Here is a 26,614-nt window from a genome sequence, read left to right on the forward strand (position 1 = left end):
AGATCCAGTAATACAAAATTTTGTTGATTGTATTTCTCATATATCAATTGAAAGCAACCAGTGTTTTGTCTCTTCCAACATGGAGGAAAAAGTGGCATTCCAAACATTCAGTGCAAGGCCTCTATCGCGTGGGACTTTCTAAAACATGGATCTGACCGATAAAAATAACCAGTTCACTTTTGATAACCGGACAAACACACACCTAAACTCAGCCAAACTGACGGGGGAGAAAACGTTGATAACCCCGCTTTCACTTTTCCCTTATTCCGCTTCTTCCAAAACAGGAGGCTGGCTTCCTCCCTCCTGTGAGGTCAGCGGTGATGTCATCTGGCTGTCTGGACCTGATTGGCTGGCGGCAGGGCGTAGAGGTACCTCCAGATGGCGTAGTAGTGTATGGCCGCTCCCATGGCGACGAACAGGTGCCAAATGGCATGAGCGAAGGGCACGATGCCGTCGCTTTTGAAGAAGATCATCCCCAGACAGTAGCAGGCTCCGCCCGCTAGGAGCTCACACAGACCGGCCTGCTCCGGCTGTGGGGGGTAAGGGGGGTGGGGGAGGGGGGCACAGGGGGTTTGAGACGAGGAGTTAAGGGAGGAGGGAGAGAAGATGGAGGAACGGGGTGAGCAGGGAGAAAAGGAGGAAGGATTATGAGAAGAAAAAATTGGATGTACGCTAGCAACCTTCCAAACAACATCTGAAGTAAAACCATTGTTGACTAGAGTATGAAGACTAATATTCAGAAATACTGTTAACTACAGTATGAAGACTAATATTCAGAACTATTGTTAACTACAGTATGAAGACTAATATTCAGAAATACTGTTAACTACAGTATGAAGACTAATATTCAGAAATATTGTAGTATGAAGACTAATATTCACAAACATTGTTAACTACAGTATGAAGACTAATATTCAGAAATATTGTTAACTATATGAAGACTAATATTCACAAACATTGTTAACTACAGTATGAAGACTAATATTCACAAACATTGTTAACTACAGTATGAAGACTAATATTCACAAACATTGTTAACTACTGATGGATCCCAGGTCCAGTCTTTTGCTAACAAATGCTAACAATTTCTACTTCCAATACCTAAATAAAACAAACAATGGTGCAACTGTGGTTTTTTGGATGGGTTTAAATGGCTCCCAGTTTGTGGCCAATCAGATTCTTGTTAAAACAAAGTGACCTGTTCCTTTAACATCAAGCTCTCATCAAAGAACATTTCCATGGTTTAAAAACGTTAAATAAATGTAACTCACATCTTTAAGGTCACACTCTAAGGAAGATGGGAGGTTTAGCGTCACTCTTATGTAATCTATAAATGGACTCCAAATTATTTCTAATTGATCAGAGGAGCCATGAATTGTGAGTCTCAAGTTTGAGATGCTGCATAATTTCTCTCGGCCACTGAGTCCAGCTGAGTGGGCGAGGAGACCTCCACAGGATCAGTCTCCACGCCAGCAAGGTGACACCTTCTGTTATCTGGAGTTTAGTTCCAGAGAGATTGTCATTGTTTTCCACAACTATGCCAAAAAAAAGCAGCTATCATAGAATATGGCTGAATTACAGATAAACAACTTTTAACGTTAAAATCATGATGACAGTGAGGCATCTTAGGACTGGGTAGGTTCTCACCATGGAGAGGATGACCAGGGCCGGAAACACCCCCATCACCGTGTAACAGATCAACTCCATGATCTTATACCTGGAGAGAGAGAGAGAGAGAGGGAGAGGGAGAGGGAGGGAGAGGGAGAGAGAGAGAGAGAGAGAGAGAGAGAGAGAGAGAGAGAGAGAGAGAGAGAGAGAGAGAGAGAGAGAGAGAGAGGGGGGAATCTGAAGTCTTCACATTAACAAGCCTTTCTAACTGTTCAGAATAGCTTCCCTTCAAGTATGTCACAATTGATATAAATTAGCGTTGATTAATAGCTGCACCTTTTGAAGCCACAAACACTGCTTACACTGCCCTGTACACACATACCTGTGGATACAGCCTTTGTTTCCCTCCCCTCCACAATAAAACAGCGTTTTAGGTCACTGGAAATGGAGCTTTAGGAAAATGTCTTCCAGAGATGTTTAAAAACTTGGTTTTCCCTGTATATGTGTGGACAGGTGAAATGTAGCTTTTGGAAAACGCTGACAGCATGGCAACTGTTGTTTCATATGTATTGAGCACCAGGACAACACTGTCTCATCAAATGTGAATAAAGGACTAATCCGCCACAGGAAAAAAGGTAAATAATGTACGTTATGTTATAGCCATAAGTAATACATTTACTTATTGTATAAGTAATATATTTACATTTCGTAACAGCGAAAGTTCAAAACAAACAGCGCAAACGGGAGTCAAACTAACAATGCTTGTGTGGAGGCCTGGGTGCTCACTCACCACTAGACTAAACCACCCACCCACCATGATACAAACACAGCTCTCACCACTAGACTACGAGACCCACCCACCCTGATACAAACACAGCTCTCACCACTAGACTACACCACCCACCCACCCTGATACAAACACAGCTCTCACCACTAGACTAAACCACCCACCCACCCTGATACAAACACAGCTCTCACCACTAGACTAAACCAACCACCCACCCTGATACAAACACAGCTCCCACCACTAGACTAAACCACCCACCCACCCTGATACAAACACAGCTCTCACCACTAGACTACAACACCCACCCACCCTGATACAAACACAGCTCTCACCACTAGACTAAACCACCCACCCACCCTGATACAAACACAGCTCTCACCACTAGACTAAACCACCCACCCACCCTGATACACACACAGCTCTCACCACTAGACTAAACCACCCACCCACCCTGATACAAACACAGCTCTCACCACTAGACTAAACCACCCACCCTGATACAAACACAGCTCTCACCACTAGACTAAACCACCCACCCACCCTGATACAAACACAGCTCTCACCACTAAACTAAACCACCCACCCACCCTGATACAAACACAGCTCTCACCACTAGACTACACCACCCACCCTGATACAAACACAGCTCTCACCACTAGACTAAACCACCCACCCACCCTGATACAAACACAGCTCCCACCACTAGACTAAACCACCCACCCACCCTGATACAGACACAGCTCTCACCACTAGACTACACCACCCACCCACCCTGATACAAACACAGCTCTCACCACTAGACTACACCACCCACCCACCCTGATACAAACACAGCTCTCACCACTAGACTACACCACCCACCCACCCTGATACAAACACAGCTCCCACCACTAGACTAAACCACCCACCCACCCTGATACAAACACAGCTCTCACCACTAGACTACACCACCCACCCACCCTGATACAAACACAGCTCTCACCACTAGACTACATAAACCATGTAGGGTTAAGGTTATGGTTAGTTTAAGGTAACAGTGTGGTTAAGGTTAGGGGTGAGGCTATCAGAGAAGTGTGTCTTGGTAGTCTTGAGGTAAAATAACTTGCCTCCCTTGTGAGCGTCCTGGGTTTGTTCCCCAGCAAGGGAACTCAAACATTTCTGAAAATTAACATTGAATATGTAATATATGTACTTATTTATAAATACATAAATACGTCAATATATTACTTATTTGTAATATGTACACATTGTACATTTTCATAAATATGTCAATATATTACTGGCTAAAACATAAAGTACAATATGTACCTTTTTCCTGTGGTAAAAGGCAAAAGTACTTGACACAGTACTTTATTTACATATTTTAAGCGAGATCGTGCTGGCCAGGAAGCTACGAGAACTGGCGGCCTAGAGGTTTGTTTACGTGTGTTCAGTACAATTAGGTTTAATTGCATCATGTTTACAAGGCAACCTAGCTTCACTTCATCATCACAGCCATGCAGAGGCGTATGAATATATTTTCTGTGTTGAATGTATTATTCAATGAATATATTATTATTAACACGCCACGCCACTCAAAAATAAGCTCAATTCTCCACTTGCACAATCTGAATGTAGCCATTTCCGGCTGACTTCTGGTTGCCAATAGCACTTCCTGTCCCATCCAAATACATTGGTTTTAGCTACTTTTCTCCCCTTATTTAAACAACTTTGTCGTCACAGAGAGGCAATGAAACGTTTGTATTATTATAGTATAGAATGTATTTAATAAGCAAACGTTTGTCAGCAGGGTTTTTGGGCTGTATTTCATGTAAAAACGTTTACTGTTAGTTTCCTTGCTCAGCCAGCATTAGCTAACCGAAGCTAGTGGTTAAACAGGCCGGATTAGCTTTGAGCTAACTATCTTTCCCGACCCATGTATTCATTCCATTCTAAACATAACGTTAGTTTACAAAACATGACCCGTCTATATAACGTTGAGGAACAAATTATATAGACAGGTAATGTTTTGAACATCTAACGTTACGTTTAGAATGGAATGCATCGGCAAAGATCCGTTAGCTCAAAGCTATTCCGGCCAGTTTATCAACTTCCTGTCATTTAGAAATATGATTTTATAGTGAAAATCATTACCAAAACGTCCAAAGTGTGGTTTGGCCTCTTATATTAGACTACATCAGTATTAGACTGATGACACACTGAGACATTTCACTCCATTCTTTGTAGAAGCTCTGTGCCTGTGACCACAGTCAAAACAGCAGATAACGAGACAGTTAGATTCAAGCTGTTTCGAGGTCAGAGAGACAGAGAGAGACAGAGAGAGCGCGAGAGCGAGAGCAAGAGCGAGAGAGAGAGAGAGCCGTTGCCTAGGTAATGAAAGAGAGATAACGAATCTATCAGTAGACAGTGGTAGAAAGCGAGCAGCCAGAATAGTTTGGAAAGCGAGCGAGACCGACATCAAGCTGAGCCAGCCTCTTTGGAGGCTGGGGGAAGGGAAGACCACGAGGTAGAGAGAGAGCTAGCGTGCCAACAGACAGGCCGCAGAACCACCAAGCGGATATTGAATGTAGTTACTTATACCTCTAAATACTTTCAATTCGTTTCATTCTGTACGAGAACCTTGGTTTATGCACAAAAAAAAACATCCTTCTGATATGCGACGACGACTCCAGTACATTTTTGTCCGGATTCATTAACGGGGGTAGAATCAGTGTTTCAGCCAGTCAGTCCGTGGGAGGACAGAATTCCACCAAACGATTGCCTCCACAATACTAATAAATAAACACAACGCAGATACTTCACGGAAGGTGATAACAATCAAGGAAGGCTTTTAAAACACTCTATTTCTATCACACGGGAAGAAAGAGGTGCTTGAAAGTAATCATTCAAATTAGATTTAGCTTCTTTGCAGTAAATGTAACCAAGGAAGTCGTATAGAATTCTTTTTAAGATAAATAATATGCCCCCTTTCACCCTTTCACTACCACACAACAGAAGGTTAACCCTTTCACTACCACACTACAGATGGTTTATGTCCGATTATCGTATGTTCTCCACGCGACAGAACGATAGGATTCAGGTTTAAAATCGTCTCCATTCAATCTCAAACGAGGAATGAGCAGTAGTGTTGCCTTCTGGGTAGAAAACAGGTGAGTTTTCTGAATTTGCCTCTAACGGCGAGGTAGTTGTGAGAAAGCATTGGCTGTGCTGAGTAGCCTGTGTAGGAACGACTCCATCTTGCTTCTGATCTCTTTGTGTTAGTCAATGAGTTAGAGAGGGAGAGTGACACGGACAGAGCGAGGGGGAGACAGGGAGAGAGAAAGGTGTGTGAGAGAGAGAATAGACCCATTTAAAACTTCAAATAAACATTTGGAATCGCTCCAAGGTTGTTTCCTGTTGTCTGCTGACAACGATCTTAGGAAAAAAAGGTCTAGTCATTGATGATGTTTCCTTCACAATAATGCAGCAATTCAGCTCCAACAGGACAGTGTCATGACAGCTCTGGGACCACAGGACAGTGACATGACAGCACTGGGACCACAGGACAGTGACATGGCAGCACTGGGACCACAGGACAGTGTCATGACAGCACTGGGACCACAGGACAGTGTCATGACAGCACTGGGACCACAGGACAGTGTCATGGCAGCACTGGGACCACAGGACAGTGTCATGACAGCACTGGGACCACAGGACAGTGACATGACAGCACTGGGACCACAGGACAGTGACATGGCAGCACTGGGACCACAGGACAGTGACATGACAGCACTAGGACCACAGGACAGTGACATGGCAGCACTGGGACCACAGGACAGTGTCATGGCAGCACTGGGACCACAGGACAGTGTCATGGCAGCACTAGGACCACAGGACAGTGACATGACAGCACTGGGACCACAGGACAGTGTCATGACAGCACTGGGACCACAGGAAAGTGACATGACAGCACTGGGACCACAGGACAGTGTCATGGCAGCACTAGGACCACAGGACAGTGACATGGCAGCACTGGGACCACAGGACAGTGTCATGGCAGCACTAGGACCACAGGACAGTGACATGGCAGCACTGGGACCACAGGACAGTGTCATGACAGCACTGGGACCACAGGACAGTGTCATGACAGCACTGGGACCACAGGACAGTGTCATGACAGCACTGGGACCACAGGACAGTGACATGGCAGCACTGGGACCACAGGACAGTGTCATGACAGCACTGGGACCACAGGACAGTGACATGGCAGCACTGGGACCACAGGACAGTGTCATGACAGCACTGGGACCACAGGACAGTGACATGGCAGCACTGGGACCACAGGACAGTGACATGACAGCACTGGGACCACAGGACAGTGTCATGACAGCACTGGGACCACAGGACAGTGACATGGCAGCACTGGGACCACAGGACAGTGTCATGGCAGCACTGGGACCACAGGACAGTGTCATGGCAGCACTGGGACCACAGGACAGTGACATGACAGCACTGGGACCACAGGACAGTGACATGGCAGCACTGGGACCACAGGACAGTGACATGGCAGCACTGGGACCACAGGACAGTGACATGACAGCACTGGGACCACAGGACAGTGACATGACAGCACTGGGACCACAGGACAGTGACATGACAGCACTGGGACCACAGGACAGTGACATGACAGCACTGGGACCACAGGACAGTGACATGACAGCACTGGGACCACAGGACAGTGACATGACAGCACTGGGACCACAGGACAGTGACATGACAGCACTGGGACCACAGGACAGTGACATGGCAGCACTGGGACCACAGGACAGTGACATGACAGCACTAGGACCACAGGACAGTGACATGACAGCACTGGGACCACAGGACAGTGTCATGACAGCACTGGGACCACAGGACAGTGACATGACAGCACTGGGACCACAGGACAGTGACATGACAGCACTGGGACCACAGGACAGTGACATGGCAGCACTGGGACCACAGGACAGTGTCATGACAGCACTGGGACCACAGGACAGTGTCATGACAGCACTGGGACCACAGGACAGTGACATGACAGCACTGGGACCACAGGACAGTGTCATGACAGCACTGGGACCACAGGACAGTGACATGACAGCACTGGGACCACAGGACAGTGACATGGCAGCACTGGGACCACAGGACAGTGTCATGGCAGCACTGGGACCACAGGACAGTGTCATGACAGCACTTGGACCACAGGACAGTGTCATGGCAGCACTGGGACCACAGGACAGTGACATGACAGCACTGGGACCACAGGACAGTGACATGGCAGCACTGGGACCACAGGACAGTGACATGACAGCACTGGGACCACAGGACAGTGACATGGCAGCAGTGGGACCACAGGACAGTGTCATGGCAGCACTGGGACCACAGGACAGTGACATGGCAGCACTGGGACCACAGGACAGTGACATGACAGCACTGGGACCACAGGACAGTGACATGGCAGCACTGGGAGAAGGATTCTATTTAACTCAGTGAAACGTTTAGAACGCTGGTCCCAGTCAGCACTGCAGTGGTTGTTTACTTCCGCATCGGTGACCAAACCATCATTATAAATGTAAATTATATAAAATGTAAATTAAATTAAATGTAAATTATATTAAAAAATGTAAAAAAAATTTAAATTATATAAAAACCCTGATAGCTGACGGGAAATAAAGCTGTTCCTTCGCAATGCAATTCCACTAAAAAGGTCTATAAATTCACAACTCAATACTCACCCTGCATTTGTATGCACATTGTGTACTGTGTGTGTGCATCACTACGTGTGTGTGTGTGTGTGTGTGTGTGTGTGTGTGTGTGTGTGTGTGTGTGTGTGTGTGTGTGTGTGTGTGTGTGTGTGTGTGTGTGTGCGTGTGTGTGTGTGGATTGACTGACCTCTCATGGAAGAAGAACACGTATGTGGTTCCGACGGAGGCCATGACCCAAACCAGCCAGCGCATGTGGCACGCCCAGGGACCCAGCTCTCGCAGGTTCAGCCTTGTGACACACACACACGCACGCACACACACACACACACACACACACGCACGCACGCACGCACGCACGCACGCACGCACGCACCACGCACACACACACACACACACACACACACACACACACACACACACACACACACACACACACACACACACACACACACACACACACACACACACACACACACACACACACACACACACACACACACACACACACACACACACACACACACACACACACACACACACACACACACACACACACACACACACACACACACACACACACACACACACACACACACACACACACACACACACATATTTACTTAGGCCAAAACTGCATTGATTTACTTTCATTTGTTGTTCATTTCATCTCGAAAGTCATGGAAAAAATAGTCTATGAACAGGTCGAAAAGTACCTAGCGGAAAAAAATCTAATCTACGAATTCCAATCTGGCTTCAGAACATCCCACTCCACTGACACATGCCTTCTCTATTTGAATGACCACATCAAACAAGAGGTGGATGCAGGCAAATACTGCGGCATGGTCATGCTGGACCTACAAAAGGCCTTTGACACGGTCAATCACTCCATTCTGATTGACAAGCTAAAAGCAATTGGTTTTGAGCTGGATGCAATCCTACCTTGAGGGGAGGGAACAGATGGTGGAGGTAAACGGTACCCTATCCCCCCCCTCACAGTGAGCTGTGGTGTTCCACAAGGAAGCATACTAGGACCGCTACTGTTCCTAATTTATGCAAATGATATGTCGTCAGCTTGTGACTGCAACTTGTTCCTGTTTGCGGACGACTCAGCCCTGCTGGTCTCTGACAAGAACAAGTTACAGGTTGAAAAAACCCTCAGCTCGGAACTAGGCAAAATCTGCATATGGCTCGCTGATAACAAACTATCATTACACATGGGCAAAACAGAGTCCATTCTCTTCAGTTCAAATAACAAACTCAGCAAGACCGACGGCTTCTCAGTTACAGTGGGTGACAATATTGTCACAAGGAAAGATGAAATTACCTACCTGGGTTCCATCCTAGAGGCTAATCTCTCCTGTGACAAAATGGCATCCAATGTAATAAAAAAAGTCAACCAACAAACTCGATTCTTGTACCGGATCTCCTGTCTGGTAAACAAGAATACCCTGAAGACTCTGGCAGGAGCACTCATTCAGGGGTACTACGACTATGCTTGCACCTCATGGTACCAAAGCACCTCAAAGGCGCTAAAAACAAAATTACAAACATCTCAAAACAAACTGGTCAGACTACTGCTTGACCTTACTCCTAGAACCCACCTCACCCCTGCCCACTTTGACAACCTAGGATGGCTTAGAGTAGACGACAGAGTACAGCAACTTGCAATGGGCCTGGTCTACAAGATACACTACACGACCAAGGTACCCATGTACATGGCAAAATACTTCCCAAAGGTCAGTGAATACCACGATCACAACACCAGAGGGAGCTCCACAAATCATGTTAAACCCAGATTCGGCTCAAATAAGGGACTAAACACGTTTCGCAATTATGCCACATCAATGTGGAACGCCCTACCCAAAGCTGTAAAGGAATGTGGATCACTACCCACTTTCAAAACCTCTCTCAAGGGACACCTACGGGAGACTGCAATTCAACACTGGCCCCTGTAAATATCCTAACCCAACCCCCTCCAATGTACAGTCATTTACCTAGTATGGTTTTGTCAATAGTCCAATGTACAATTTTGTTTGTTTGTACAGTGTCTCCCCCCCCCCCCTCAATGTACAGTTTTGCCAATGTACAGTCATTTACCTAGTATGGTTTTGTCAATAGTCCAATGTACAATTTTGTTTGTTTGTACAGTGTCTCCCCCCCCCCCCCCCCCCTCAATGTACAGTTTTGCTTGTTTTATACAGTGTGCCCCCCCCCCCCCCCCCCCCAACCACCTCCAATGTAGATTACCCAGTAATGGTTGTCAATATCCCAGTGTACCCAACCCCCCCCACCCAACCTCCTCCAATGTACAGTTTCTTTTTTTTTATCCACTTTTTCTCCCATTTTTCTATATTTTCTCCCATCCCAATTTCGTATCATCCAATTCAACCCTCCCCTGTCATGAACGCTGTTTCTTGCCTCCCACAAGCCGGCTGCAATGTGGACTAAGTCATACATAGCACAAGTCCCCTCCGGTACTTGAGGTAACAGCAGTCGCATCTTTTCACCTGCGCAGCTCGATCTCTCAGTGGCGAGGAGTAATGCGTGGGAGGCTCACGCTGCCCTCCGACACTTCCTGATTCTACTGTGCAGGCGCACCAACCGACCTGTAGGAGACGCGGTCCACAACGCCCAATCCCCACCCTTCAGTTTCCCTCCCCGTAATACGGCCAATGTGTATTACTGCGGACGACCAGCTAAACTGAAAACAATGTGGAGAGCTGGATTCGAACACGCGAACCCAGCGTCTCCACATTGGTGGCGAGTGCCTTGCCCACTACACCACCTAGCCGCCCCTCCAATGTACAGTTTCTACGTCAAATGTATATACTCCCTTTTCCTGACTCCTTCTGTATCACAAACAGTACTGTATTTGCAAATCTGGTATGTCATAAATGTATAGATGTAGCAGTACTGACTATCTGTATGTCATGTATGTCATATATGTCCTGATGAATTGAAAATGGGGGACCCTGATGTAAACAAGACGAAACCCATTCTGCAATCTGTTAATAAAGTTTTCAATCAATCAATCAATCAGCTAATCTTACAATATATGCATAACCATAATCTGAAAATCAGCTTGTTCCCAGTGTTTTGTCTCGTAATGTCCTCAGTGTTTTAGTTAAATCAGGAACAACACACACTCACACACACACATGCATACACAAACAGTTGCATGTGGGCACACACACACGCACACGCACACGCACATGCACACGCACACACACACACACACACACACACACACACACACACACACACACACACACACACACACACAGCTCTACATACACATCTGCCCTATAAAACAAGTCATCCCCAATTAACTGATTTGTAGTCTGAAACCTGTCCCCAATTTGGAACACATGCGCACGCACACACGCACGCACGCACACACACACACACACACCCCGACAGACCCAGTGGGCTATGTGTTTACCAGGGGGCGTAGGAGGCAGCGATGAAGAAGTAGATGACCATCCTGTCACACATGTGGAAACAGTGTTCAACAGACCTGCAGGGACACACGACACAACAACGTTACCGTGACAACAAAACACCACACCACATCACCATGACAACACAACATAACCATGACGGGCTAATAACCACGACCTCCATTGGCTTCCGATCAAATACAAGATACAATTTAAAATACTTCTCATCACATTTAAAGCCCTCAACAACCTTGCCCCTCCCTACCTGTCCGACCTCCTCCACCGTCACACGCCCACCCGTCGCCTTAGGTCTGCTGATGCCAACCTCCTAACACCTCCCACGACCAAGCTCCGGACCTGGGGCGACAGGGCCTTTGCTGCTGCTGCTGCCCCCTCCCTCTGGAATGCCCTCCCCAGCCATATCCGTGATGCAAACACCCTGACACCTTTTCAATCTCGCTTTTGACCTCTAATTCTGTCGGTTTTATTTTATTTTGTTGTGTATTATTTTTGTTCTGTTTTTGTTTTGCCATCGTTTTGTCTCTTCTACCCATGTAAAGCGTCTTTGAGCACCTGGAAAAGCGCTATATATAAATAGATTAAGATATTATTATTATTATTATTAAAGGAAAAGGAAATGGAAACTATTTACATAATACCTGGAGTGGAATTCTCTGCATGTAACCCATCCTAACTATTTACATAACGCCTGGAGTGTATTATTCTCTGCATGTAACCAATCCTAACTATTTACATAATACCTGAAGTGTATTCTCTGCATGTAACCCATCCTAACTACTGTATGTAGGAGCAGTCGGCAACGACAATAACACTATGTAACAAACCATCAAATACACTCACAGCACACACATCCACACGCACACACTCACTTTAAATAAACAACTCACTGTAGCACCCACTTTACCCACTTCAGACACTTTAACACACTTAATATTATATTTATTGGTAAAGAGATTTGCACTACAACTCATACCTCATTGCACCTTACCTAAATTGTACCTCATCCCATTCTGCATTGTACTTTATATTGTAACTCAGTTACACGTTTTTTTCCCTACTCTGTATTGTATATTGTATATTGAACACTTTTGTTTACACTTGTTATGTACTTTTGACTTCTATTTTTTTTTTACTTATCTATTTTATTTTTATCTAGCACACTCTCAGGAGCAGAACAGGAACAAGCATTTCATATAAAAGTATTCTGTATTTTTGTATGTTGACAACTAATAAAGAAACTTGAAACTTGAAACTTGGGCAGCAGCCACAGTCATCCAGGGCACCGGCTCCAGCTGTGATGCCAGTACCTTGATCAAGGGGCGATGGCAGGACTATGTATAATGTCTTTTACAACGTGGGAGGAAACCAGCACACAAACACCGGGATATTATGCAAACTCCACACAGAAAGGCCCCCCCCGCTGGGGTGCGAGGCGGGGGCCTGGTTGGTTTGAGGCAGCGATGCAGTGCCGTGCCGCCCCCACACATAACCTGATCGCAATGTTGTATCAGCAGCACTGGAATAGAATATCATCACAGGCCCACGCACGAGTAACGAGACGAGTAGAGCTCTGTGTCGAAATTCAATACTTTCATGGTTATCTGACAGGGACATTTTATGAACACACCTCTCTCTCTCTCTCTCTTTGTAATGCAAACAACGCATAGCCTTCACTCATGTATCTCTCTCTCTCTCTCTCTCTCTCTCTCTCTCTCTCTCTCTCTCTCTCTCCCTCTCTCTCTGATTGTAACGCAAACACACAAACAAACAACACATAGCCTTCACTCATCTCTCTCTCTCTCTCTGATTGTAACGCAAACACACAAACAACACATAGCCTTCACTCATCTCTCTCTCTCTCTCTGATTGTAACGCAAACACACAAACAACACATAGCCTTCACTCATCTTTCTCTCGCTCTTTCTCGCTCTCTCTCTTTCTAACACGCACACACACACACAAACACATAGCCTTCACTCATCTCTCTCTCTCTCTCTCTCTCTCTCTCTCTCTCTCTCTCTCTCTCTCTCTCTCTCTCTCTCTCTCTCTCTCTCTCTCTCACCTTCATCTCTAGAGTGTGAATATAAGACGACCCTAGTTTTCCATGTCTAATTTTCCTATATTATCTATCTTATATTCAGGACAACACGGTAACATCTCTACACAGTATGTGATTCTGTGAATCCAGTCTCTCTGCACGGGTTCATTAGTATCACAGTTCACCCAAACGTCAATGTGGTTATACCCCCGGAGGGAGGGGATCTATAATGAACTATGTGTGTGTGTGTGTGTGTGTGTGTGTGTGTGTGTGTGTGTGTGTGTGTGTGTGTGTGTGCGTGCACGTGTGTGTGTGCGTGTGTGTGTGTGTGTGTGTGCATGCATGCATGCGTGTGCGTGTGTGTGTGTGACTGTGTGTGTGTGTGTGTGTGTGTGTGTGCATGCATGCGTGTGTGTGTGTGTGTGTGTGTGTGTGTGTGTGTGTGTGTGTGTGTGTGTGTGTGTGTGTGTGTGTGTGTGTGTGTGTGTGTGTGTGTGTGTGTGTGTGTGTGTACCGTAGATGGCTCTTCTTCCAGGCCACAGTGTGGAACAGGGTGGAGATGATGAACAGAGAGCTAAGCCCCGCCCCATAGACCCAGGCGGACGTGCGCTCCCATTGGTCCTCCGACCGGAAGTGCAGCACGGAGCTGCCCAATAGGCTGGGGATTATCCACAGCTACAGGAAGAAGACACGGACAGAGGAAACACCTTTTCACTGCCAATCGATACTGATTCCGAGTATTGAACTTTAAAGGTAGAATCCGTAACGCAGTCAAACAGCGACCTCTGGCCAAAAGAGCCCTACTTGGTATTGCACTATGTTTACATTTATTTAGTTTTGGTCTGATGTGTGGGGTGGGGTTGAGTGAGGATAAGAGAAGGGTTGCTATTGTTGGTCACACCTACTGCACTCCAACTCTCACATCAGACCAAAACAAAAGATGTAAACAAAGTGCAATACCAAGTGTGGCTCTTTTGCCTAGAGGTCACTGTTTGATGACGTCACAGATTGTCCAACACAGGTAGCGAATATTTTACTGAACAACATAGACGTACATGATTAGTTCAGGGTCACTAGAAAACAATACTGAGTGTAATCTGTTATATTATATATCTATATTAGACAGATCTAACATCCTTCTGTGTGTGGAAAATGTACACGTTCTCGTGTTCTCTCATAGATTTCAGGAGGGAATTATTATCCCAAACCATCAGTGCATCCTTAAAAACAAATAGAATAATCAGAATAATGAGACAAATGCTAAACCACACTGTGGCAGATAGAGCCGACAAAGTTGGTGTCAAGGCTCACTGTGTGTGCGTGTGTGTGTGTGCGTGTGTGTGTGTGCGAGTGTGTGTGTGTGTGTGTGTGTGTGTGTGTGTGCGCGTGTGTGAGTGTGTGAGTGTGTCTGTGTTGTGTGTGTGTGAGTGTGTGCGCGAGTGTGTGCGAGTGTGTGTGTGTGTGCGAGTGTGTGTGTGTGTGTGTGTGTGTGTGTGTGTATTTACCGCGTGCGTGGCACAGTTGGCGGCATGCTCATAGTCGGTGGGCTGGTATCTCTTGTTGGAAGGAACAGGGTTGTTCATAAATCTGGAATTAGAAATAGAATATCTTTATTGCCAAGTAAATTTGTACATGTACCAGGCATTTCTCTGCATTTATCCAATCCTATAACTATTTAACCCCATCCTAACTATTTAACCAATCCTATGTATTTAACCCGTCCTATGTATTTCGAAATCAATGTGCAGCCACAGTCCGGGGCTCCCGGGGACGAACTTCTAAGGCCATGGTTAGACTAGTGTTTTTGTGGTCGTTTTTTGAATACGTTTGAATACGTTTGCTGTCCCTTTTACATAGAAATGCCGTTTTTGCCGGATACGTTGTGGCCCTACTGAAAACGCTAAATTGTGTTTCCGTTTTGGAGTAGCGTCAAAAACTCGCCGACAACATGTGTGTAATCTGCGCGGAGCCGTTTTTGCTCAACGCCCATGCGCAGTAGACTGTCAGACTGCAGTGTAACCTACAGCCCGCGCGCAGCACCGTGTATATCCCTCCTGTCTGTCTGTCTGTCTCGAGCCCGGGGGAGCAGCACCGAGCAGCGGCCGAGGAGCAGCCCGCGCGCAGCACCGTGTATCTCTCCAGTCTGGGCTGTCTGTCTGTCTGTCTCAAGCAGCACCGAGCAGCAGAGCCCCCATGCCCCGCGCGCCTCATCTCTCCTGCCTCGAGCAATGCCATAACATTATTTCGCGAGCGACTGTACATTGTAACATTAACACAGCGCACCCTAACTGCTTGTGTATTCTAGCAGTGTTTTAGAGGTTATTTTGTACAGTACCTTTATCTGCACTGAAACATACATTTCTACAGTACATGCAGTTGTTGGTAGATAACCGTGATTATGTTTATTTATTTATCTATCTCTCTGTGAGCAAAACCTATTAATATTACATATGTGTTGGCGGAATCGCGTCAATGTTTGTTATGAATAAAACGCCAGAAAGTTACAAAGTAGCCTACAGTTGACAGCTGGGCTGTGTTAATGTTACAATGTACAGTCGCGCAAAATAATGTTATGAATGCCCGAAAACATTTGTGATGTCACAATCAAACATTCTAGAACATTTGTGTATCTATTCAACAATTCTCTCACAGCTGAGTGTGGACGACAGCAGGGACGAGGGAGAGTAACTACCTCCCCGCGCTTGCTCATTGCTGAATTCGAGATGAGATCCGTTGTGGTCTGACCAAGCCTTGTTCTGACAAAGCTAAAGAAATGGTTTGATGTAAATAAGCTATCACTGAATCTGAAAAAAACTAAATTTATGATTTTTGGCAATCGAAAACTAGATGAAAATATAGTACTGACCATAGATGGAGCTGATATAGAGAGAGTTAATGAATTTCGTTTTCTTGGTGTGATTATGGATGATAAATTAACATGGAAATCGCACATAGCACATGTTAAAAAAAAGATGTCCAAGAGTATTTTTGTTATGAATAAAGTAAAGGATGTGTTAGAGTATGAGGCAATGAGAACACTCTACTGCTCACTCATCTCACCTTATATCAGTTATTGTGTTGAAGTATGGGGGAATACTTATGGGACAAATATAAAACCATTATATATACTACAGAAGAGGGCTGTACGAATCACACATAAAGTGAGTTATCGAGAACACACAAATATATTATTTATTAAATCTAGAATAATTAAACTTGAAGACATGGTTAAGTTTCAAACAATGTTAATTATGTTTAGGGCAAGAAATAATACACTGCCAGAAAAACTACAAAATCTTTTTCATTTAGAAAGTGAGTTTAGTAGGAGAAAATACTATTTTAAACATCAGTTTGCACGTACCACACTTAAACAGATGTGTCCTTCAGTTATTGGTGTAAAGTTATGGAATTCTCTCCATAGCGAGCTTAAGGGATGTAACAGTGTTTATCAATTCAAAAAAATGTATAAAAAAAAATATTTAGTCAGTATGAAAATCAAAATGTGATCTGAATAGTGAGATATTTTTTTTTTCTCTTCTCTTTCTTTTCTTTTTTATTCTTTATCATTATTATTATTATTTACATTTTTCTTGTTTAACTGTGGATTGTGTTTCTTTTATAATGGTATAAATGATTATTTGTGTAAATAAGGTTATACGCCGACCATTAAGAAAATACATGTTAGTTTAGGAATAAGGGGCAGGTAATTATAAGATTTATTCTTCTTCCTGCTCCTTTTGTCCATGGAATGGCTATTTATGATTTTTTTATGAAGAAACTATGATTGTATTATTCCATGTGGCAAATAAAAACTCTGAACTGAACTGAACTGAACTGAAAGCGCTCAAGGTGCAAAACGAATGTCTAACTCGGCTGCGAAACTCGGCTGCGAAACTCACCTGAAAAACGAAACGAAAAACAGCCTAGGTGTAACTCCAGCCTAATCATGCCTTGCTCAAGGACAACGGCAGGAGTTTGTACCTAGCATGCATGTATTTTATGGTGTTGGAGGAACATGAGAACATGCAGACTCCACATAGAAAGTGAGCCAACGCCACCCCCCTCCCAGGACCTTCTTGCTGTGAGGCAACAGTGCTAACTACTGCACCACGTGCCAGGAACGAATGACACATTCAAATACTGCCATATATTATACACAGGGGTGTAAAAGGTACCCAGAAATTATAGTGTGTATTAAGTGAAAGTATGGGTACCGTCTCAAAATCGTACTCAAGTAAAAGTCAGAGTATCTGGCTAAAAACACACTCGAGTAAAAGTAAAAAAGTTTCTACTTTTAAAAGTACTAAAAAGTTAAAGTAATTTTTTTTTTTAATTCCGGGGCAATGAAATGTTCCGTTCCGTCCTCTTCATCACTCATACTATCGTCTGTGGCCATCTTCTGTAGCTCGTCACTCTGACTGTCTATTCTTCTGATAGCAGGTGTTTAATCAAAGATCCCCGCTTTCTAGTCTTGCACAAAGACCAATCAGCATGGGTATGGGCGGGTTCATTTTCCATTGATGGGGATTTGATTGGCTGTTTTTAAATAAAGTGCGGCCGCAGGATTAATAACGTTAACGTTAGTTCGGCCAGAGAAACAAATATACGAATTAAAATGGTTGGACCTGCGAGATTTGTACTTTGTAGGTCTGCATTTTAAATGTAAGGAGTAAAAAGTATGTTTTTTTTCTCTGAAATGTAATTGAGTAAAAGTACAAGTATACAAACCTAATAATACTTGAGTAAAGTACAAATCCCCAAAAACAGTACTTAAGTATTGTAACAAAGTACAATTACTCAAGTACTTTACACCCCTGATTACACATACATATACCTTGTAATAAAACAACTAGTAAAACACCCTCGTACACACACACACACACACACACACACACACACATACACACACACAGACACACACACACTCCAAGATAAGCATGCTGAAATCATCAAAACACGGTATGTAACACTGTGCATATGTACCACCTTGTAATCAAACAATGATGATATGAAATATGTTATGAAATATATACGATAAATATTATATATGATAATGAAATATCTGCAAGGAGATATGATCTAAATAGAATGAGACAGTGTCTATCAGACAAAGATATGAATGGATTATATTTATAGGGACGACCAGTACAGTAGTGATTTAAACAGTGATTTATTGTGATGTTTCTTCTTGACTTAGTTTAAAAGAAGACGTGTCCGGCCCATGGGGACATTCGCGTGTGTTGTCGGGCCTTACAAATAAATTTGATTTGATTTGATTTGATTAGTAGGCTACATTATCAGACACATACAACCTCATTCAATTGTTGTGCTGAATATTTAGGGATCTTTAACAACTAGTCCTATTAAGAATCCCAAATCAAGCATAATATGTAATAAAACAGCCTTTCACTCTGAAGTCGTATTCATGCCCAGCCCTTTCATTAAATTTGTTTTAATAATTTGCTATGGGTTTTGAAAGGCTCTTAAAGAGGTATTTCTTATGGATAACATCTGTGTCTTTTACATTTTTATTGTTGCATATATATATACTTATATATATACACAGTATATAATTTTTTTATTGCATATATAGTGTTTTCAGTCCTCACAGCGAGGCCATCTTAATTGACCTGATAGGATAATAAAGTTACATATTTGATTTCTTTTGTATCCTATTTCTTTGACCGGATAAAGGTTCCTGACTGCTGCTCACAGACCCAGTTCACCCCACCCTCCCCTCTCCTCTCCTCTCCTCTCACTTAGCAACGCCAGATCACGCTTCAACTTGTTGCCATGGCTGCTGTTGCCTGGCAACAGCTGGTAACCACGGAATGACTGAACCTGAGATACGAGGCCTGTCTCTTTCGTAAACAACAACCCAGAAAGAGAAAAGCAGAAAGCGCGCACGCACACACTCACATGCACTCATGATGATACGCATTGGCTCCTTCACAGGAAGTCACGCGCGCACACACACATACTGTACACACACACACACACACACACACACACACACACACACACACACACACACACACACACACACACACACACACACACACACATATAGTAAAGAGTGAGACTCACATACACAGAGCAACTGGGGGTGGGAGGGGGACTACATCGGTGATGTCACTGTCGTCATGGAAACCACTGAGCAGGGGATTGTATTTTTTTTTCTTCATCCAAGAAAACTAATTTTTTTCTTTCATCTTTCTTTCCATATCTCTGCCCCTCACCCATCCTTTGCTCATGTCCTCTCCTCTTCTGTCCTCTCCTCTAATCCCCCCTCTTCTCCTCTGATCTCCCCTCCTCCTCGCTCTCTCGTCTCCTGTCCTCTCCTCTTATCTTTCCTCCTCTCCTCTAATCTCCCCTCCTCTCGTCTCCACACCTCATCTCTCTCTCTCTCTCTCGTCTCCAGTCCTGTCCTCTCCTCTTATCTTTCCTCGTCTCCTCTCCTCTAATCTCCCCTCCTCTCATCTCCTGTCCTCTCCCCTTATCTTTCCTCCTCTCCTCTCCTCTCCAGTCCACACACCTCATCTCTCTCTCTCTCTCTCTCTCTCTCTCTCTCTCTCTCTCTCTCTCTCTCTCTCTCTCTCTCTCTCTCTCTCCTAGTCTCCTGTCTCTCCTCCACAGATGATTAAATTAACATGTGTCCAGGGAGAGGCAGGATGGACAAAGGCAGGAAAAATGCATGATCGTATGCACACACATACACACACACTGTATTGCACTATCGCAGGACCTTAGCATGTCTTTTACCATGCATTTTAAACTTTATGTACATTATACCTGTTATGTCTTATTCTTATTACTTGTATTATTGCACAATCGCTGCGGGCATGACCACCCGCATTTCACTGTATGCCCTGTATGCCGTGACAAATAAAACTCTTGACTTGACACACACACACACACACACACACACACACACACACACCACAAGCCATCCTTGTTCCTCTGCTGCATCTTGCAAAAGCACGATTTTAAGAGACCTAGATCTAGCAATGTCACACACACATAATGCATGCACACGTACATTCTCACACACACACACACACACACACACACACACACACACACACACACACACACACACACACACACACACACACACACACACACACACACACACACACACACACACACACACACACACACACACACACACACACACACACACACACACACACACACACACATGCATTGTTCTAAGATTAGTGAGCATCAGTGTGAGGGGCAGGCTACAGTTAAAGGGCCATACTACCCAAGAATGTCCACGTTGATGGTCCCTGGGACAAGTGGGACATCAACCCAATCAACCTCAGAGACCAAATCAGAGACGGAAGGCAGTTATAGAGACAAAAAAAGTAGAATTTCCCACATCCTCTTCCTTTTGAACTCTCCTTTAATTATGGGATTTAACATGGATGGTGCTTATGGCCGAGCGCTTATTAAACATATTCAAGTGATTATCATTTCAGCATAAAATCTTAAAAAGATGACTATGCTAATATACCAAAAAAGGAAGTTAGCTGACTGTTCAGAGACTGTAATGACTGATTAGTTGGCTGACTGTTGGGAGACTGTAATGACTGATTAGTTGGCTGACTGTTGGGAGACTGTAATGACTGATTAGTTGGCTGACTGTTTGGAGACTGTAATGACTGATTAGTTGGCTGACTGTTGGGAGACTGTAATGACTGATTAGTTGGCTGACTGTTTGGAGACTGTAATGACTGATTAGTTGGCTGACTGTTGGGAGACTGTAATGACTGATTAGTTGGCTGACTGTTGGAAGACTGTAATGACTGATTAGTTGGCTGACTGTTGGGAGACTGTAATGACTGATTAGTTGGCTGACTGTTGGAAGACTGTAATGACTGATTAGTTGGCTGACTGTTGGGAGACTGTAATGACTGATTAGTTGGCTGACTGTTGGGAGACTGTAATGACTGATTAGTTGGCTGACTGTTGGGAGACTGTAATGACTGATTAGTTGGCTGACTGTTGGGAGACTGTAATGACTGATTAGTTGGCTGACTGTTGGGAAACTGTAATGACTAAGATTTAGATTTATTTCCTATTGTTTTCCATACTTTTTTCATATCAAACTCCAGTATTCATTCATATCCAGCAAGGCAATCAAACAATATTAATCGTAATTTATTCCGCACAACATTAGGTCAGTTCAGTATAAGATTTAGAGGTCCTACTATTTGGAACTCAAAACCCTCCATAATAAAAACGTGCTCATCTATTTCATCACTCAAATCCAAGCTTACCTATACATTGTTAACCGGGGCACTGGTTGAGAGAGTGAACAGTTTCAAGTACCTCAGAGCCCACATATCCGAGGACTTGACATGGACCACACACATTGACAGTGTTGTGAAGAAGGCACGACAACGCCTCTACTTCCTAAGGAAGTTCCAAGTCAGTCAGAAGATCCTTAGGAACTTCTACTCATATACAATAGAGAGCATCCTGACTGGCAACATCACCTCCTGGTTTGGGAATAGCACTGCACAAGACCGTAGCAGACTACAAAGAGTGACACGTTCAGCCGAATGCACAATTGGAGGGGGGCTTCCCACCCTCCAGAACATTTACAACAAGCGGTGCAGGGGGAAGGCTAAGAGAATCATCAAGGACTCCAGCCACCCGAACAACTGCCTCTTTGAACTGCTGCGGTCAGGCAAGCGATACCGGAGTCTTAAGGCGAGCACAGAAAGACTCAGAAGAAGCTTCTATCCCCAGGCCATCAGGCTGCTAAACGAACAATAAACACTATGCAACAACCATCAAATGCACACAGCACACACACCCACACGCACACACTCATTAACCCTTAGGGGTCACGCTGGAGCTTTGAACCCGTCGGCGGACAACAAAAGAAATTAGAATCCCTCTTAAATGCTCAAAAAGGACATATTTTCAGAAATCGATAAAAATAGAAAAATGGCCATTTCTAGTGCTTTGACATGTAAGGTATACGTCCCCCAACTTGCTAAACCTAATACGACTTGTAAATACGTTTAATTCTTGCTAGATGGTATGCTTGTAATAATCTCCATTTGCGATAAGAACTACAACGCGTCACGAAACGCACATACATGGACGCGCGCACACACAAACAGTGCATAGGTGTTAATCACTGAGTGATCTAATATGCATATTCTTCAGCGCGAGAGGGGGGGGGTTGTGTTTCTCACTGTCTGTCGTTGATAATATAATCTGAAGAGGTCCTGCATTATTATTATTATTATCATTCTCGAGAATACACGGGACCCAACGGAACGTTAATTTATGTATTAAAAGTAGTCTAACATGCTTTCATCCTCACCCGTGTATATACCCACGTCACGCTAAAACAACATACTGTATGGCAGAGACAGAGTGCATGTGTGTACGAGTTATGAGTTATCTCGCAGTTCATTCAAGCGCGCATCACGGTGATGACAGCTCTCTAGAGTAGAAAGGTGCGCTCACAGGGGCGTAGCTGGAGATTCTGGGCCCCATGAAAGAATCAATTTGTGGGCCCCCAATCTATTAAAAAATGTGGGGCCCCCAATCTATAAAAAAATGTGGGGCATTTGCTGGGCCCTTGGAATCATCCTAACCCCCCCATCTGTATCTCCCTCTTTCTTTCTCTTCCTCTATATCCCTCTCTCCCCCCCTCTCCCTCTATCTCTTCTTTCTTTCTTTCTTTCTTTCTTTCTTTCTTTCTTTCTTTCTTTCTTTCTTTCTTTCTTTCTTTCTTTCTTTCTTTCTTTCTTTCTTTCTTTCTTTCTTTCTTTCTTTCTTTCTTCTCTCTCTCTCTCTCTCTCTCTCTCTCTCTCTCTGTCTGTATCTCCCTCTTTCTTTCTCTTCCTCTCTCTCCCTCTATCTTTTCTTTCTTTCTTTCTTTCTTTCTTTCTTTCTTTCTTTCTTTCTTTCTTTCTTTCTTTCTTTCTTTCTTTCTTTCTTTCTTTCTTTCTTTCTTTCTTTCTTTCTTTCTTACAGTACTGTAAATACCATCTGAGTAGAGTAGAAAGTAGAGAGGTGAAGACCTGTTCTCTCTCTCTCTCTCTCTCTGCCACACGTGCTGTCAGGGTCAAACCAGTCTGGATTGATGTTGTAGTCTGAAAAAATGCCAGGAAATGCTCAGAGAATTGTTGCATATATAGAACACAAATGTTCTAGAATGTTCGATTATGACATCATACTGTGACGTGTGACATACTCCTCCTGTAGTGTGAAAAAACATGCATTCTCATAAATATTACGATCAAATCTATTTTGTACTTGATGATACATTTGAAATTGGTTTGGTTATGATCATGTTATTAGTGTGTGTGTGTAAAAAAACTAATTAATAATATAATTATTATAAATGTCGCTCTCTCTCTCTCTCTCTCTCTCTCTCTCTCTCTCTCTCTTTAAATCTACAGTTACACATTGCTGTATTTAGTGAGGTAAATGAGTACAAGACATGTTTCACAGACACACACACACACATACACACACACACATACACAGACAGACAGACACAGACACACACACACACACAGAAACACACAAACAAACGATCAAATTAAAAGCTGGATATAAATCTGCCACACGTGCTGTCAGTGAGTTTACTAAGTCAAGGATGTCTTACTTTCACACACGCGCGCACGCACACACACACACACACACACACACACACACACACACACACACACACACACACACACACATTTACATTTACACATTTACACATTACATTTACATCTAGTCATTTAGCTGACGCTTTTATCCAAAGCGACTTACAAGTTCTGTACGACAAGTCATCAGGAAGGGCACAACTCTATCAGCTGAGTAACTAACAATGTTCATCAAAGTGTTGAGTGCTACAGTGTAGGTTAGTATATTAGGACAAGTGCATGACAGTAAGGTTAGTTAGGGTTGGATTTGAATGTGTGTTGTTTGGCTTAGGTTGAATCCAGCCTCATCAATGAAAATAAATGCATGCGGCTGTGCAGCAAGTTCCTGCTGTTGTGTGAACAGGCTTGGCGTCCACCCCAGAAGGTCTTCTAGTCATTCTAGAGAAATACAACCACAAATTGTTATTGGTTTGCTTTTTTTTTTTGATATGGTACAGTACTGTAAATACCATCTCTCTCTCTCTATCTCTCTCTCTCTCTCTACTACTTTTGGATATGAGCATTTTTTCAATACCCAACTATGTAGTGGCCGCTTGTCGCTAGGCTAGGCCTCCTGCTGGGTCCATTCACTGGAATAACAAAGGAATGACTGGGCCTTTGCTCCAGGTGTGAAATGGTTCTAGTGACAATGATCACATTGAATTCTGGGAGTGTAGTTCTCTCATCAGATAGCTGAATGAACTTGGATCAAGTTCTAGTCCTATCCTGAAAAGTAGTTAGGATTTTACCAGAATGTTTGATAGGACATTGATTGAAAACTATCGTCTCAAATTTGACAATTGATGGCTTATTTTGAAGGTATGAATCTGTAATTTTACATTATGTAACAAAAAAAAAGAGAATATTCTGAGAAGGTGGAGCTACAAACTTTAGACCTCAGGGGGTTAAACAAACAACACACTGCAGCACCCACTCTCCACACTTTAGATCACACAAACACACTTTATATTTATTGATAAAGGATTTGCACTACAACTCGTACACCTACTGTAAATTGTACCTAAATTGCACCTCATCCCATTTCTGCCTTGCACTATATAGTATTGTATATTAGTACACTGCATAGTATATTGTATATTATATGGTAACTCAGTTACGTCTATTCTGCATCGAACATTGTACATATGTCTATACTGAACACTGTGACCTCATTTTTTACTTCTAATTTACATGCTATACTATGTTATTTTATTTCATACTTATCTTGTCTTGCACAGTCTCTGGCGCGTAACAGTAAGAAGCATTTTGTATAAAAGTATTCTGTACTTCTGTATGACAACTATTAAAGAAACTTGAACTTGAAACTTGAATAGCTTCAATCTCATGAAACCATTAATGTCACTTTGTTTTACAGTTTCATGTTCATTTGTTTAGACTAATTAATTATTACTTTGATTATTATTGTTATTATTATTATCTTATTATTATCTTAACCCTTTCACTGCCGCGCTACCAAACGGTTAACCCTTTCACTGCGACAATACACAGACGGTTAACCCTTTCACTGCCACACAACACAAAGCCGGCGACCGTCGGTTGTGTGATAGTAAAGGGTTAACCTTCTGTCATGTGGCAGTGAAAGGGTTAATATTATGAAAATTGTTTTATGAACTTATTATTTCACTTTACTTTTGTTTTTGTGTTTTTTTTTTATCCAATGATTTAATGAGTTGAGGCCCCGTATAGGCCCATCTGGGTCTCTTGCCTCTACTCAGCACCTTTATACACTTTCTGTCATGGTCAATGTTTTTTACTGTTTTCCTGAAATGGTGCGAAATAAATAAAGATGGGGCAGCCGTCGTGATGTCATTAAGAGAGCAGACTGAAGCTGCCCTTGTGGGTACGAAGGGAGCGCTCTGGAGACTTGTGAAGCGAACGCTCTGGAGACTTGCTCCAGAAAATGTTCCCAGAGGTTTTATTCTAGTGTTCTGAACACTAGAATGTACCCATAAACCCTGGGTGGATTTTTTTAACCCTTTCACTGCGACAATACAGAAGGTTAACCCTTTCACTGCCACACAACAAAGGTTAACCCTTTCACTACCACACTACAGAAGGTTAACCCTTTCACTACCACACTACCGTCTGTCGTGTGGTATTGAAAGGTTAACCTTCTGTAGTGTGGTAGTGAAAAGGTTAAAGCTACTACAAGAAACATTTTCAACTGAATATAACATTGTGAGATTGGTTGCGATACCTTCTTATTACCACCTTTGTTATCCGTGAACGTGGAGTTATTTCTGTTTATGAAGCACATTTTGTTTGGAAAGGCTTCCTTTGCGCTCTAATGCCTTCAGTGGACGACCCTG

At 43.6% G+C, this 26,614-nt stretch overlaps 1 protein-coding gene across 1 annotated transcript in view; it reads right to left on the bottom strand.

The window, feature by feature from the left end:
- Window positions 1-323: 323 nt before the first annotated feature.
- LOC311232223 (monocyte to macrophage differentiation factor 2-like) overlaps window positions 324-26,614 on the bottom strand; it is a gene marked incomplete at its 3' end in the record, with an annotated part of 202,011 nt that continues 175,720 nt past the window's right edge. Inside the window, exons 2-7 of the mRNA XM_084318952.1 lie at window positions 15,123-15,204; window positions 14,132-14,292; window positions 11,561-11,635; window positions 8,306-8,407; window positions 1,648-1,717; window positions 324-530 (exon numbers count right to left, since the gene is read on the bottom strand). Of these exons, the coding sequence (XP_084175078.1) occupies window positions 324-530; window positions 1,648-1,717; window positions 8,306-8,407; window positions 11,561-11,635; window positions 14,132-14,292; window positions 15,123-15,200 (693 nt within the window). The 5' untranslated portion in view covers window positions 15,201-15,204. The remainder of the gene's footprint in view (window positions 531-1,647; window positions 1,718-8,305; window positions 8,408-11,560; window positions 11,636-14,131; window positions 14,293-15,122; window positions 15,205-26,614) is intronic.

This window comes from Notolepis coatsorum, assembly GCF_963971535.1.
Source record: "Notolepis coatsorum genome assembly, chromosome: 7".
Taxonomy (NCBI): domain Eukaryota; kingdom Metazoa; phylum Chordata; class Actinopteri; order Aulopiformes; family Paralepididae; genus Notolepis; species Notolepis coatsorum.